The sequence below is a fragment of the Silene latifolia genome, chromosome 11 (assembly GCF_048544455.1).
Source record: "Silene latifolia isolate original U9 population chromosome 11, ASM4854445v1, whole genome shotgun sequence".
NCBI classification, from domain to species: domain Eukaryota; kingdom Viridiplantae; phylum Streptophyta; class Magnoliopsida; order Caryophyllales; family Caryophyllaceae; genus Silene; species Silene latifolia.
Window position 1 is genome coordinate 954,065 of NC_133536.1, and position 15,435 is coordinate 969,499.

Sequence of the window (15,435 nt, forward strand, 5' to 3'; positions counted from 1 at the left end):
ATGATATGAGCCTATACTCTAATGATAGAATTTTTTTAACACAATTATAATTATATTATTTAAACGTAGTATATTTACCACACTTACATTATTTTTCAATGTGGGACATATAAAATCTATAGGTAGAAAATATAATGATATAAACTTTTAAGAGTTCTCCAAGACAATACTTAAGAGACTCAAAAAGTTTTAGGTTGATGCCTAAGTTCCAAGTATGCCTCCTATTTATAATTATAGAATCACCCACCTTATACTAATCTTTCGATGTGGGACAATTCTACTATTTTTTATATAGTATGTTCACCACACCTACTTATTTTCCAATGTGGGACAAAACATACTAAAAAGTACACAATTTTATATATTAAGGACTATACCTTCTTTAATATGTCCAAATAATATGAAATTTATACTCTAATGATAGCATTTTTTACCACAAAGCTAACTATATTATTTTCATAATTTTTTTAACGATATTTTTATGACAAATGAAATGTAAAAGTTTGATATAAAAATTGGAAATATCACTTGAATATAACTTAGGAAATATACATATTATAATAATTAAAAGATTCTCCACTTTATTTTTTACATCAAAAATTATACTTTCTTAAATCTATTTTTGATGATGTGGACGCTCTCAGATCGCTCGAAAAAACTCTCTTTTATATATATATATATATATATATATATATATATATATAGATAGATAGATTTACAAGGTGACTGCCATGGTTACTGAGTATGGAGTTGTTGCGTTGCCATTAGATTTTCATCAAAGAATCTCAAGTGTAAAATAGTCTAATTACAAAAATTTCAATTCAATTTATTAAATTGCTTGATTAATTATCACAAGGGTGTATTTACCCACACTATGATTTGATGTAACTAAGTGAGTTTTTTTTTTTTTTTTTTTTTTTTTTTTTTTTTTTTTTTTATCTACGTTGTACAATTGGGGAGTATAGATGAGGTAAAATGAGAGAGAGGTGAAATTAGAGAGAAATTAAAGAGAGAAAATGAAGGGGAAATGCAAGGGATATTTAATAAAATTACACGTAAATTCAAAAACAAATAAGATTAACTTTATTAAGCTAAAAAAAAAATACACGTAAATTCAAAAACAAATAAGATATAAGGTAGTACATTCAGTGTATGTTCTTTTTTCCCGGTGTTTCAGTATGTGACAGTCCTTTGTAATAGCGATTTCTCAAAACCAAGATGTAACATTGAGGTCATTGACCCCTTAAAAAAGATTTATAGAATCGGCCTATAGACACTCCCTTTGTCTTGGTCATCAGTTAATGTTACTTTTTTTACTTGGTGTACTGGTCATTTTTTTTACTTTATGATTTAGATATGTAGAGATTATTTTCCCTCTATTATCTTTTGTATGTCTAAACTCTAAAACATTCCACATTCTACATCCCACATTTCATTTATTCTATCCATATGCACATAGATTAACTGACAAGCAGTTGTTCTAGCTTAATCAGAGATCTCGTGTTCGAGCCCTGGGAATGTAGCTGTGTTAAAATTCATGAGGGAGAACTTTACCGCCTTAATAATCCTACCCGGCTCATATACTTTTGTTTAAGGGTTATGATAAATACAACCCAATGAGTTGTATTTAAGAAACTAAAAAAGGAAATAAACACTTAATATATGCATTAATTGCATGGATTTATGTGTAATTTATTCTCTAATTTCTAAATTAATACCAAATTTGAAAGGGTATTAAATGCTTAAATACAACCCATTTGTTTAATTCATATATTTGAAGTCTTGAACCGTAACATCCTATATTCCTATGTATTTGCTTTTGCTTTATTCATTCATAATATACTTGACCACAACCAATTTCTGTTAAATCATACTCCCCCTATTCATTATAATGTTCACTCTTTCTCGAAATCGATTATTCAACTAATGTTCTCCTTTCTTTTTTTTTGGTAACTTTTACTCTTATTTTATTCATCTATCCCTCCTATCACCAAACCTCGCACAACTCTTTTACTCTTATTTTATTATTTTCCTTAATATTTTGGCCCCACAATTCTTTATTTAACTTCTAATTATGTATCACTCTCTCTAACATAGTAAGTGGATTATACTACATCAGATGGTATGGTTTTTGAGCATTAAGATAAAGTTTTTGAGTTTTAATCTAAAATTTTTGAGTTTTATTATAAAGTTTCTGAGTTTATTTACTTAAACTTTAATCTCAAAAAGTTACATTATAACTCAAAAAAAATTACATATAAGCTCAAAAAAATTTGATTTTTGACATCATAAAACTAAAATATAATTTATAAACTCTATAGTACTCGAAAAAAATACACAAGAACTTAAAAAGTCATTAAGTATGTTGTAGTACATTTGGTGTACAATCCTTTTTTTCCATCCAACCCCACGAGAAAAAGGATTACGCATCTGAGGTAGTACCTCAGACCTTGTAGTTTTTGAGCATATACACATTTTTTCTGAGCATATTACCATTTATAAATATAGTTTTTGAGCAATATTATATTTTTTTAGTGTAATGTTTTAGTAAATGTGCTCAAAAACTTTATACTAAAGCAGAACTCAAAAACTAAACAATAAGAGGTATTACCTCGGATGTATAGTCTATGAACTGGTTGCTGGAGGTAAGGAATTGTCCACTTGTAGCGGAAAGATTCCAAGATCCGGATGGAGAGGACTGGGCCGAGCTCCGACATATACCCTCCGTTGACATCCGCCCTAGTAATACCTAATGAGATATCCTTGCGGCATTCTTTTTTTTCCTTTGCATTCCAAGACTTTTTTTTCGATCTCTTTGTAATCTAATCTTAAACACCTTTCTTATTGTAGTTTGTAGCTATGGGTGTGTTCTCTCTTAGTATTTTTTATTCTTTTGGGCTTCATTTAAATAATTGAATAATGTCTCTGTGATTGTTATGTAATGTGGGGATTTAATTGGTCTTTCAACTTGATTAATCATGTGCTCAAGTCTGTATGAAACATGTAGCTTAGTCAAATATTATTCCTCTCCCCCATTATTGTTTATATTGTCCCAATGGATAAAGATTGTAAAATCGTGCTTTGCCTTTTGCCAAATAAAGGGCTTACAAAACCCCTCTGAACATTTCATCTCTCATTTCTTACCGGAATAGTAGCAGAAATTAAATGTATATATCCTTGAGTTTTGTGCGTGAATTAAATGTGGAATACTAATATTATCTAGTTTTGTGCGTGAATTTGTTAATAACCCTTTTGTTTTTTTAGTTTTTTTGCCTTTGGGGTGTGAGTAGACAACATTGTTGTCAGTCGTTGACTCCCCAATTCCGGCTACCACGACCTAGGATAGTACCACTCCTCGTGCTAGTTAACCACCCTCACACACCACCGTGCACGACTCAGAATCACCGTTCACCACCCAAACCACCAAGCCTTCCACCAACCATAAACCTAATTGATATAATTAACAAGTTAACATAATAGTTTACTAATTGACAAACTCTAATAATTTAAGCAAAACGTATTAATAATTGCTAAACAACAAAAGTAGTACATTAATTACAGAATTATAATACATTATTCAAGTTTTTATAACCATTAGATTCTAAATGTAGGGGAAAGAGTAAAATTCGTATGTAAAAAAGTAATTCCGTATAAATATTAATATTTTAATAAAATTCTTAATTTACCTTTGGCCCTATGGGTCTACCTGTTCGGGTCGTGTCTCGACCCTAAAATAACGGTTTATTTCGGGTTCGGCTCAAACGAGTCATCGGGTCAAAATTTTCGGATCTTGACCCTGAAAAAACAGATCGGTCAGGTTTTCAGGTCGGTCAGAATTTGACAGGTCTACCCTAAATACAACCGTGTTAAAAATCCAAAAATTAGGTGAATCGAACTTGTCCGGATATGACCTAACGACTTCAACCCAACCCATAAACTCCAAGGCCACAAACTAGAGCAGTGGATTGGGACGTGCGACTGGAGTGACAGACATAACAATGACGAATGCGATTCCAGCACAAATTATTGTCAGGAAGAAAACACAGAGCCGCTTTGAAAACAGGTTCATGTTATTTTTCGTCTTAAGAGAGACTTATTATTTTTTAAACTAATATTTCCTTTCTGTGCAATATTTCTGTTAATAATTGAAATTTGTTTGCTGTGTTAAATTTCGATTTCCTCTGCTTTTGAACGATCTTTAATGAATTAACTTGAATTACATTATAAATCTAGCTCACAATTTTAGCCATGTGATAACCTTTTTATTTAATTTTACTGTAGAGTTGTTGTATTAGTATTAATTAAGTTGTTAATTCATGTTCAATTGCTCCCTAATTGTTTAATACTCTCTCCATAGATTCGTCTCAATCATTTATTTACCTTTTATTAAAATATTTCTCACAATGAATGAATATAAATGGTAAACAAATGTCTGAGACGGAATCGGAAGTCTATGGTAATGGTATAGCTCCGAGATTTTTCTGTAATTTATTCTTTTTAAAAAAATAGGCGTAAAAGCAGCGGCGAAAGCATGAATTGTGGTTATGACTCTTCGGAGGGGAGCCTTTAGTGGAATAAGGTAAACTCGAAAGAAAATCGAGAATTTCATATCAATTAGTCCCTCCATTCAACTCCACGCTACCACTTTCTATTTTATACACTATTCACAATTACACATTTAATTTCAATTTTTTCTCAATACGTAAGTAGAAATATATTCATGTGCGATCTTGTTTGATTCGTCTTTACGAGTACATTAAAAATCTAACTTTTATATTTTTTGCAAATACGTAGCTAACGATATTTAGCGCGTAAAAGACGCGTTGGTAAACGTGAAAAAAGAAAGTGATAGTGTGGAGTGGAATGGATGGAGTAGTTTTTACTTTTTAAATTTTTCCACTGCTCGCGGTGGCGATGGATACACTGTCCCCTTCTAACCTCCACGTTCCTTGATTCTTTGTAAAAATGACCCCCTCCGCGCCAGTGATTTGTTTATTTTTTATTCTTTGTCGAATGATTTTATACCAGCTAGGTGTGAATGATTGAACACTCAAAATAGGCAAACAAATAAGCGGAACCATTGCCATATCTCAGTAACAGGAGTATTAATACCTACTATTATTAAGGTGTTCAAGTACTAATTAAGTTGTTGATTCATGTTCTGATTAATGTTTGATATCTATTCATATCTGTAAGGATTAATATGTCGTTAGCTCTTGCGTAAGAATAGTTCGCTAGTAACCATCAAATACGTATCAGACAGTAGCTATTGATTAAAATACACACAGAGTAGTAATCACATCAGTGATGTGCAAATCTTTACAAATATAAAAGGATACCCTTTGGGTCCTTGTAGTGGACTTTACTCGCAAATAGCAGTACTTAATATGTTAGGTATAGCAGGATTTCCAGGAAGATGCCTATCATTTTTGCGCGTCAACTTTTTTGTTATTTGTTTGTCTTAATAATAGGTGGGAGCAGGTAATTAGCATTTAAATTTAGTATAAATAGTCTAAGGGAACAGAGATGGTAGAACACCCAGTCCCACTCAACCAAACCGATAAAATTAGCAACAATCTATACTATTCCAGCCTTAATTTTTTGGGTTAAAAGGTAGCAAATCATTACTCAGTGATACATTTGCTTCTGAACATACATAACTCCCACACAATCATAACCTCGATTTTTGTTTTTGAAAAACGATGACTGAAATCGGGATCAGTCTTGCAGGAAAACTGATTGAAGTGGTAGGGTCTGAGCTCATCAGAGAGATTTGCTCAATATGGGGCTATGAATCTCAGCTAGAGGACCTCAAAGACACCATCACCACCATCAGGAAAGTTCTCCTTGACGCCGAAGCTAAGGATCAACTTTCCCACGAAGCACAATACTATATTCAGAAGCTCCAAGATGCTGTTTATGATGCTGATGATTTGTTTGATGAGTTTCTTACTCTAGCTAAGCTAAAACAACACAACAAAGATGATAAACTGTCTGAAAAGGTACGCTATTTCTTTTCTTCTAAGAAAAATACCCTTAGTCTCGCATATTCTATGTCCCGAGCGGTTAAGAAAATTAGGAAGAAACTAGATGGTATTGCTAGTAATCATAATACATTTGGGTTTAGTGTCGACTCCCTACCTATTAGGGAGAGAAGGGAGGAAACTTGTTCTTATGTGTATATGGATGAGATTGTTGGGAGAGAATGTGATCTTAGTAATATTGTTCATATGCTTTTGGATTCTGGTTCGCAAGATAAAGTTTCTTTCCTCTCTATAGTGGGAGTTGGAGGGCTAGGGAAAACTACGCTTGCTCAACTTGTCTTTAATGACAATAGAGTTAGGAATGAGTTTCCCTTGAGGTTATGGACATGTGTGTCTGATGAGAATGCTAAAGATTTTAACGTGAAAACAATTCTTGCTAGTATTCTAGAATCAGCGTCTCATAACAAGCATGATGGCTTTACAATGGACTCGGTACAGAGAAAACTTTTAGGTGTTTTAAGTGGGAGGAAGTATTTGATAGTTCTAGATGATGTATGGAATGAAGATCGTGAGAAGTGGCTTGGTTTAAGAAAATTCTTGATGGGTGGTGGAGCAGGAAGTAGGGTTTTGGTAACCACCCGTTCTGAAAGGACTGCAGTGGTTGTTGATGAGAAATATAAATATGAGCTAAAAGGATTGTCTCCTGAAAATTCATGGCGTTTATTTGAGATGACAGCGTTTGGGGAAAAAGATAGACAAGACGTGAATCATGCCGAATTAATTAAACTTGGCAAGAAGATTGTTGAGCAATGCTCTAATGTTCCTCTCGCTATTAAAGTTGTGGGAACACTTTTATATGGTCAGAATGAAAGTAAATGGAGATTGCTTCATGAATGTGGATTAGCCAAGCTTAATGATGGAGATAATAAGATTATGTCCATCCTGAAACTTAGCTATGATAATCTTGAATCTCCATTAAAAACTTGCTTTACTTATTGCGCATTGTTCCCCAAGGATTTCAGAATAAAAAAGCTTACGGTGCTAAGGCTTTGGTTGGCACAAGGATACATAATTCCGTTGGATGTAGGTCAGAGCCTGGAAGAGGCTGGAGAGGAGTATATGTCAATCCTGCTACGAAGATGTTTTTTTCAAGATGTAGAAAAGAATGATCTTGGATTGGTTGAATCATTTAAAATTCATGACTTGATTCACGATGTTGCTCAAAAGGTGGCAGGAAAGGGCGTTGTTGCGATTAATTCTATCCAAACTAATTTAGGTGATGAAGTTCATCACTTATTTCACATGGGAAGCAAATGTAAAGGAAGCATTTTCTCAAAGTCTAAGATCCGTTCTTATCTCCGAAATGGGTTTGAGATAGACTTTCCAGTAGCAAAACTGGTAGAAAATTGGATTTTTCTTAGGACACTAGATTTGCATGACTTAGACATCAAGACTTTGCCAAATTCAATAGGGAAATTATTGCATTTAAGGTTTCTTGATCTATCTGATAATAACCTTCTAGTGGCGCTACCAGATTCAATTACAAAGCTGTATAATCTGCAAATCTTAGATGTAAGTGGGTGCTCAAAGTTGAAAGAGTTGCCAATGGGTTTGGCCAAATTGGCAAATCTTTGGCAGTTGGATATATTTGGGTGCTCACGTTTGATTTACACGCCGTCAGCTCTTGACAAATTTAGTCACCTGTGTGTTGTTACACGGTATGTGATGGGTGAAGGAGGTTTAGTTGGACTGCTAGAAAATCGTCACGCATTAGAGAACCTAAGAGGAGGCATTATGATCCGAGCTCCTGAAAACTTCATTGGTGCCATGGAAAGTAGTGAAGGATATTTGAAAAGTATGAAGCATCTTGGGGGACTAAACATAGATTTCTGGAAATGTGGAAACCCTGAAGCTTTTCTGGAAAAACTCGAGCCACCTCCTTCTCTGAAGAGTCTCGAGTTGTATTACTACAATGAAGCTACACTTCCAGCAAGGCGGTGGGGAGCACGAAAAGAAGATAACTGGGTCACCTTTCTCCCCAATCTTGTTCGGGTTGAAATTTTCAAGTGTTCCAACTTGCTGTATCTGCCTTCATTGAGCAAACTACCTCATCTCAAGGTACTCTATCTTGTTCATTTACAGAAATTGGAGTATATAGAAGATTCAATCCTTAATGGCAATTATGGACCAGTGTTTTTTCCTTCCCTTGAGAAGCTTCGCATTTCATCTTTGGACAACTTGAGAGGATGGTGGAGAGGGGAAGAGATAGACTCCAATATTGTGCTTGACGAGGAGGACACTTGGTCGCGGCCTTGTTTTTCCCTACTCTCTGAGTTGGAGATCTACGATTGTCTTCAACTGACATTGTTTCCTGCTTGTTCTAAAAGCCTAGAAGACTTGAGTTTAAATCATGTGAACAAAAAATTAAGGATCACAAGTTTGGGTGAGGAGAACAACTCGTTCAAATTAAGGGAGGTGCAGTTAGACGACCTTGATCACCTGAAATCATGGACCATGGAAAATCTAATTAGCATTTGTATAGCGGGAAATAAAGATGTAACGAATTTGTCAGAAATTGAGGAGACATTCAAGAGCTGTGTTTCCCTACGAAGCCTTGCGATTGTAAGTTCTTACAGGCTAAAGTCTCTTGAAGGAGCGGGGTGGGAGCATCTGACAGCTTTGGATTCCCTAGAATTACGTAAATTGTACAATGTGACATTCTCGGGAACTAATGATGGTGATGGTGATGGTGATGGTGATGGTGATGGTAATGGGATGCCATGGAAATTTCTTGGAGGAAGACTTCGCACCCTACAATTATCGTCGCTGAAGAAGATAAAAACCCTTCCAAACGGGATGCGACATTTGACCTCCCTTGAAAACTTAGAACTTGAATGTTTCGAGAATCTGGAAGTCCTACCCGAATGGATAAGTTGCTTGTCTTCTCTTCGATCCCTTCGCATTGATGAGTGCGAGAAGCTCCAATTAAATCCACATATTGTGCGGGACCTCACCTCCTTGCAGTTGCTGGAGGTGAGGGATTGTCCACTTATAGCTCAACAATTCCAGGATCCGGATGGAGAGAACTGGGCCCAACTCCGACATATACCCTCGGTTGACATCCGGGCAAATTAAGTTTTTAGTTGCCAAACCACGGTGCACACTTAACTTTTCTAAATCATTATATTACTCTCATAGATAAATACCGTCATGTAAACAATGCTCTCATGTGAGACCAATGGTACTTGTATTATATTTGTCATTTAATTTTCTGTTTTTATATAATTTTTTTTTTGGTACATTGTTTTTATATAATTCTTGAAACTGCCCTTGAAGAATGCAAAATATGACTTATTACGATCTAAATTTTCTATTTTTTCCAAGTTTCTCTATTGTGTTTATAACTCCTCCCTCAAATATTCAATTGTTATTTTTACCCGTAACTCTAATTCTCGACTCTGTTGTAGGCTACATATTAACTGGGATTAAGTTGTTTTTTTGTCAAATTTACATGTACTTTTGTGAGCTAAAATGGCGTGTCCTGTATTTTGTTTAATCAGTATTCCACTTTTTGCCTTTTGGGTTTCTGTAATCGTCTAATCATGAAATTCTTGTCCCTCTTTTGCAACCTGCTTTAGTGCTTCCTGCAATTGTTTCATTGGACAATTTGGGAATTTAATTGGTCATGTAACTTGATTAATCATGTGTTAATTTTCTAATCATTTCTCTATCTTCCTATTGTTTATATTGTTCATTTGACTAAATATTGTATTTAAGTTAAGATTGTATTCTAGAAAAAGAGATGAAATATCATTAGCCTTGCCGCTAATGAAATGGGGACAATAGAATCGGGATGAAGCATTGGTACTTATATCACTATTGTCAAAATGGAGTAATATGGGATGATTTCTGTTTTGTTTGATGGAGGACAATAATTTTAGGAAACCTGTAAAACAAATGGGGACGATATAGTTGAGATAGCGGAAGTACATTTATTGGTATATAGTCTTAGTTGTTAATTTGTTCATGTATGTATTATATGTCCTCAAAAGCTCTTTTCCTGGATTAGTTATTTAAGACTGTCATTTTCCAGAGGAAGTGAACATTGTGCTATATTCTACTGAATTTAACCCATGGCAAGGGTGCCGGGACAGAGGGCTGCTGTTGATGATATCAATTCTATTGCCAGCGTACTTGATTGCCGTAATCTGTCTCTTCACATTCATGATTCCAGTTATAGTGGGTTCACATTCTTAGAATTTCTTCATTCCAGATTTGCGTATGGAGATACTTGTCTTTTATCATTTTGTTTGCTTCTTTTGCGAGTTTTATTTTACTCTAAACTAGCAAGTGTTTTGTGGACAGGTAAGATATTTCTTACCAGAAATAGCTGCAGAAAATATGTTTATCCTTGTGCGTCTTGAGTGAGGTTTATCTTGTCATGCGGTTGAAGTAGAGGAGTTTGGTCACCAGTAAGCTAATTTTTCGAACAAGCTGATATGGAGAAATTGATGATTGCAGATGAGACCAAGGGTAAAGCAGATGAGATGAGGTTTAATGACATTAACAGTGTTGCTCTCCGAATCTGATTTTCCAGGTTTGACCTTCAGACTATGAAACAAAGGTTCTATAAGAGTATTTGGTTTGGCTATTTCTATTCAGAAGATTACTTATTTTATTCTTGTTGCATATACTCGAACTTAATGCAGTGCGATCTGCAGTTGGTATGGCTTTCAAAAATCAAGAGTGAGCCATTTTTAAACCGCTGCAAATTAATAAATTAACTGCCCCACCTAGTTTTTCTAGGTACGGAGCAGAAGCGCTCATTCTTTGAGTGGCTTTACAAACCTGAATTTAATCGGACCATAGGTCATACATTCGTATCGTCCTGCACATGACAGAGTGAAACCAAAAAAAAAGGTAACCAAAAAAAAGGGTAAACATAGGTCAACTTTTCCTTGTTTATTTCGTTTTCACACCTTGTTTAAGTACCTTAATGGTCAGAGTGGTCAGATGCACTCAGATCCTTGGCACTTGGCTAATACCACTCTCAACTTATTCGTTTATTTTGGGAGTAATCAATCAATTATATTAATCTTGTTGTTTGGAAAGATGCCCTGAATTTTCACCTTGTTTATTAATCTTAAGTAGGTACAAGTGACTCATTTTTAATACACCACTGCTCTTACATGCCCTGAATTCCACTTCCCAAACAACTTTTTGATTCTTTTTTAATAGCGTGTGCCCTCTCTTTGAGCTCTTTGTTCCCTCTTTTCTTCGGAGTAATCAATCAATAATATTATACCTGTGAACCTCATTGTTTGGAAAAACTTGCATATTTTTATATTACCTGCTTTTTATTCCAGTAATTGTTTAAACTGTCTTTTGGGTTAAGAGGTAGTAATTGTTTAAACTGGCACTCAAATCTCCCCTCCACTGCCTCACACTACTACCCCAAAAACATAACTACTCTTACTTTGAAAAACAATGGCTGAAATCGGGATCACTCTTGCAGGAAGACTGATTGAAGTGGTGGGATCTGAGGCGATCAGAGAGATTTGCTCAATTCGGGGCTATAATTCTCAGCTTGATGACCTCAAAGAAACCATCACCACTATCAGGAAAGTCCTCCTTGATGCTGAGTCCAAAGATCAGCTCACCCACGAAGCACAAGACTATATTTGGAAGCTCAAGGATGCTGTTTATGATGCTGATGATTTATTCGATGAGTTTCTTACTCTAGCTAAGCTTAAGCAGCACAACAAAGATGGTAAACTCTCTGAAAAGTTACGCGACTTCTTTTCTTCTAAGAAAAATACCCTTAGTGTTGCCTACTCTCTGTCTCAAGGTGTTAAGAAGATTAGGAAGAAACTGGATGGTATTGCTAGTAATCATATCACATTTGGGTTTAGTGTCGACTCCCAACCTATTAGGGAGAGAAGGGAGGAGACTTGTTCGTATGTTTATTCGGATGAGGTGATCGGGAGGGAATGTGATCTTAATGAGGTTGTCCGTATGCTTTTGGATTCTGGTTCACAAGATAGTGTGTCTTTCCTCTCTATAGTAGGAGTCGGAGGGTTGGGGAAAACAACACTTGCCCAACTTGTGTATAATGATGAGAGAGTTAAAACTGAGTTTCCCTTAAGGTTATGGACATGTGTCTCTGATGAAAACGGGGAAGATTTTGATGTCAAAACCATTCTTGCTAAGATTCTAGAATCAGCGTCTGATGACAAGCATGATGGTTTTACAATGGATTTGGTACAGAGGAAACTTCTAGGTTTCCTTGGAAGGAAAAAGTACTTGATTGTACTTGATGATGTATGGAATGAAGATCGTGAGAAATGGCTTGGTTTAAAAAAATTCCTAATGGGGGGTGGAGCAGGAAGTAGGGTTTTGGTAACCACCCGTTCTGACAGGACCGCAACAATTGTTGATGAGGAAATTAAATATGAGCTAAAAGGATTGTCTCCTGAAAACTCATGGCGTTTATTTGAGATGACAGCATTTGGGGAAAAGTTGAGAAAAGACGTAAATTCTTTTTGAGTTAATTAAAATTGGTGAGAATATTGTTGAACAATGCTCCAATGTTCCTCTCGCTATTAAAGTTGTGGGAACACTTTTGTATGGTCAGAATGAAAGTAAGTGGAGATTGTTTCAAGAATGCGGATTAGCCAAGCTTAATAATGGAGATAATAAGATTATGTCCATTCTGAAACTTAGCTATGATAACCTTGAATCTCCATTAAAGACTTGCTTTACCTATTGCGCATTGTTTCCCAAGGATTTCAGAATAAACAAGGAAAAGTTGATCAGGCTTTGGATGGCGCAAGGATACATAGTTCGTTTTCATGTAGGCCAGAGCTTGGAAGATGCTGGGGAGGAGTATTTCTTCCAAGATGTAGAAAAGGATGAATTTGGAGGGGTTTTTTCGTTTTGCATCCATGACTTGATTCACGATGTTGCTCAAAAGGTAGCTGGGAAGAGTGTTGTCACACTAAATTCTTTTCAATCCAATTTAGGTGATGAAGCTCATCACTTATATCACATAAGAAGTAAATGTAAAGGAAGCATTTTTTCGAAGTGTAAGATCCGATCTTATGTTCGAGATGGGTTTGAGTTCAGCTTTCCGGTAGCAAAACTGGTAGAGAATTGGACCTTTCTTAGGACATTAGATTTGCATGACTTAGACATCCGGACTTTGCCAAATTCAATTGGTAAACTATTACATTTAAGGTATCTCGATTTATCTTGTAATAAGTATCTAATGATACTACCTGATTCAATCACTAAGCTGTATAATCTGCGAACCTTAAGTCTATGTGAGTGCTCGGGTTTGGAAGAGTTGCCGAAGGATTTAGCTAAATTGGCAAATCTGACACACTTGGGTATATCTGGGTGCTATAGGTTGAGTCACATGCCTTCAGGGCTAGAAAAATTGAGCTGCCTATGTGTTCTTCCGGAGTTTGTAGTCGGAGAAGGAAGTTCAGTTGGTTTGCTTGAAAATTTACAAGCATTGAAGAATCTAAGAGGAAGCATTAGAATTAAAATCCATGAAACTTCCGTGGTTGCCACGGCAAGTACAAAAGGATATTTAAGAAGCATGAAGCATCTTGAAAAATTAACCATGGAGTTGTGGGGAACTGGAAACCATGCAACTTTGCTTGAAAAATTTGAACCACCTCCTTCCCTGAAGGGACTTAGTATGAGTTTTTACAATGAAGCCGCATTTCCATCAAGGTGGCGTGGAGCCGGAAATGATGATAATTGGGCCACCTTTCTTCCCAATCTTGTCCGGGTTACGCTTGATATGTGTTCCAACTTTCTGCATTTGCCTTCAATGAGCAAACTGCTTCATCTCAAATCACTCTCGCTTTATTGTATGGGTAAATTGGAGTACATAGAGGATTCAGCCCATAATGGCGGTGATACACAAGTGTTTTTTCCTTCTCTCGAGGAACTGAACATTTATTCTATGAGCAAGTTGAAAGGATGGTGGAGAGGGGAAAACATAGACTGCTACAATTGTTGGCAACCTTGTTTTCCGCGGCTTGCTAAGTTGAATATCTATAACTGTAGCAATCTGACATCATTTCCTGCTTGTATAGGCCTAGAAAAGCTGAGTTTGTGTGGCGTGCACAAAGAATTACAGATCATGAGTTGGGATAAGAACAACGTTTCGATCAAATTAAGGGAGGTGGATTTAGACGACCTGGATTACCTAAAATAATTGCCCACAGAAGGTCTAATTAGCATCTGTATAAACAGAAATGATGATATCGAGAGTTTGTCAGAACTAGAGGAGACATTCAGGAGCTGTCTTTCCCTACGGAGCTTTGCGATTAAGAAATGTCTTAAGTTAAGGTCTCTTGAAGGAGCAGGGTGGGAGCATCTAACAGCTTTGGATGCACTACTATTAAGTGAAATACCCAGTTTGACATTCCTGGAAACAGAAAAAGAAAAAGACGGTGGTGATGATAATAATGATGGGATGCCATGGAGATCCATTGGGAGAAGACTCCGATCCCTGCAATTATCACATTTGGACATGGAGACTATCCCTAAGGGGATGCGACACTTGACTTACCTTGAAAACTTAACAATTGACTGGTGTTCTTCTCTTATATCCCTTCCCGAGTGGATAAGTTCCTTGGCTTCTCTACGATCCCTTCGCATACTTACCTGCCATAAGTTACAACTGAATCCAGGTATTGTCCGGGCCCTTACCTCCTTGCAGTTGCTGGAGGTGAGGGAATGTCCGCTTATAGCTGAAAGATTCCAAGATCCTGACGGGGAGGATTGGGACGAGCTCCGACATATACCCTCGGCTGACATCCGAGCAGATTAAGTAATCAATTCCATGAGTTTTTCATGTCCAGTGAAATTGGCTCAGCACATCTGTATTCAGTAAATGTTTTTCTTTTGTCATACTGTCACAGTAAGTTTGCACTATCTGCACTTGTATATCTGTCATTTAATTATATGATAAATGTTCCGTCTCACATGTAAGACGGTCTTTCTTTTGTTGTGTACAATTTTGGAAAATTCTATGATTTTTGAAATTTCGTCTGTTAATAGTATACCAATTGTGATTATACAATGATCATGCTTAACACTGGTTTATTATGAATCTTGAAATTGCTAGACAGTTTGGTCATACTTCTTTCAATTAGTCTCACTATAGACGGATATATCCGTCTAAAGTAAAATACGGGTCAAATATGCTTAAAGTGGTGACATTTTTAGGCCCCATCATGCAACTTGTTGCTTGTCTTATGTTTAAAGTAGGTGGATATTTGACCCGTCTATAACTATAGACGAATATCTGCCGTCTATAATGAGAATTTGTGTACTACTTATCTTTTATAAAACGAGCATACACGTACCGGACCTGAACACTTGACCACCTAGTTTTTGTAGTCTTCTCTATATTATTGACAAAATTCATGAC

The 15,435-nt window shown here is 36.0% G+C and overlaps 1 protein-coding gene and 1 pseudogene across 3 annotated transcripts; both read left to right on the top strand.

The window, feature by feature from the left end:
* Positions 1-3,913: 3,913 nt before the first annotated feature.
* On the top strand, positions 3,914-9,367 carry LOC141610576 (putative disease resistance protein RGA1). Of its 3 annotated transcripts, XM_074428732.1 has the most exons (3): positions 3,956-4,063; positions 4,510-4,579; positions 5,723-9,367. In XM_074428732.1, exons 2-3 carry the CDS (start codon positions 4,545-4,547, stop codon positions 9,117-9,119), a joined length of 3,432 nt encoding a protein of 1,143 aa, XP_074284833.1. In that variant the 5' UTR covers positions 3,956-4,063; positions 4,510-4,544; the 3' UTR covers positions 9,120-9,367. The 3 variants fall into 3 exon arrangements, with proteins under 3 accessions (XP_074284831.1, XP_074284832.1, XP_074284833.1); XM_074428730.1 differs by lacking the exon at positions 4,510-4,579 and having other exon boundaries at positions 3,914-4,063; XM_074428731.1 differs by lacking the exon at positions 4,510-4,579 and having other exon boundaries at positions 3,914-4,063; positions 5,731-9,367.
* Positions 9,368-11,456: 2,089 nt separating this feature from the next.
* Positions 11,457-15,061, top strand: LOC141610578 (disease resistance protein RGA2-like; annotated as a pseudogene).
* The last annotated feature ends 374 nt before the right edge of the window (positions 15,062-15,435 follow it).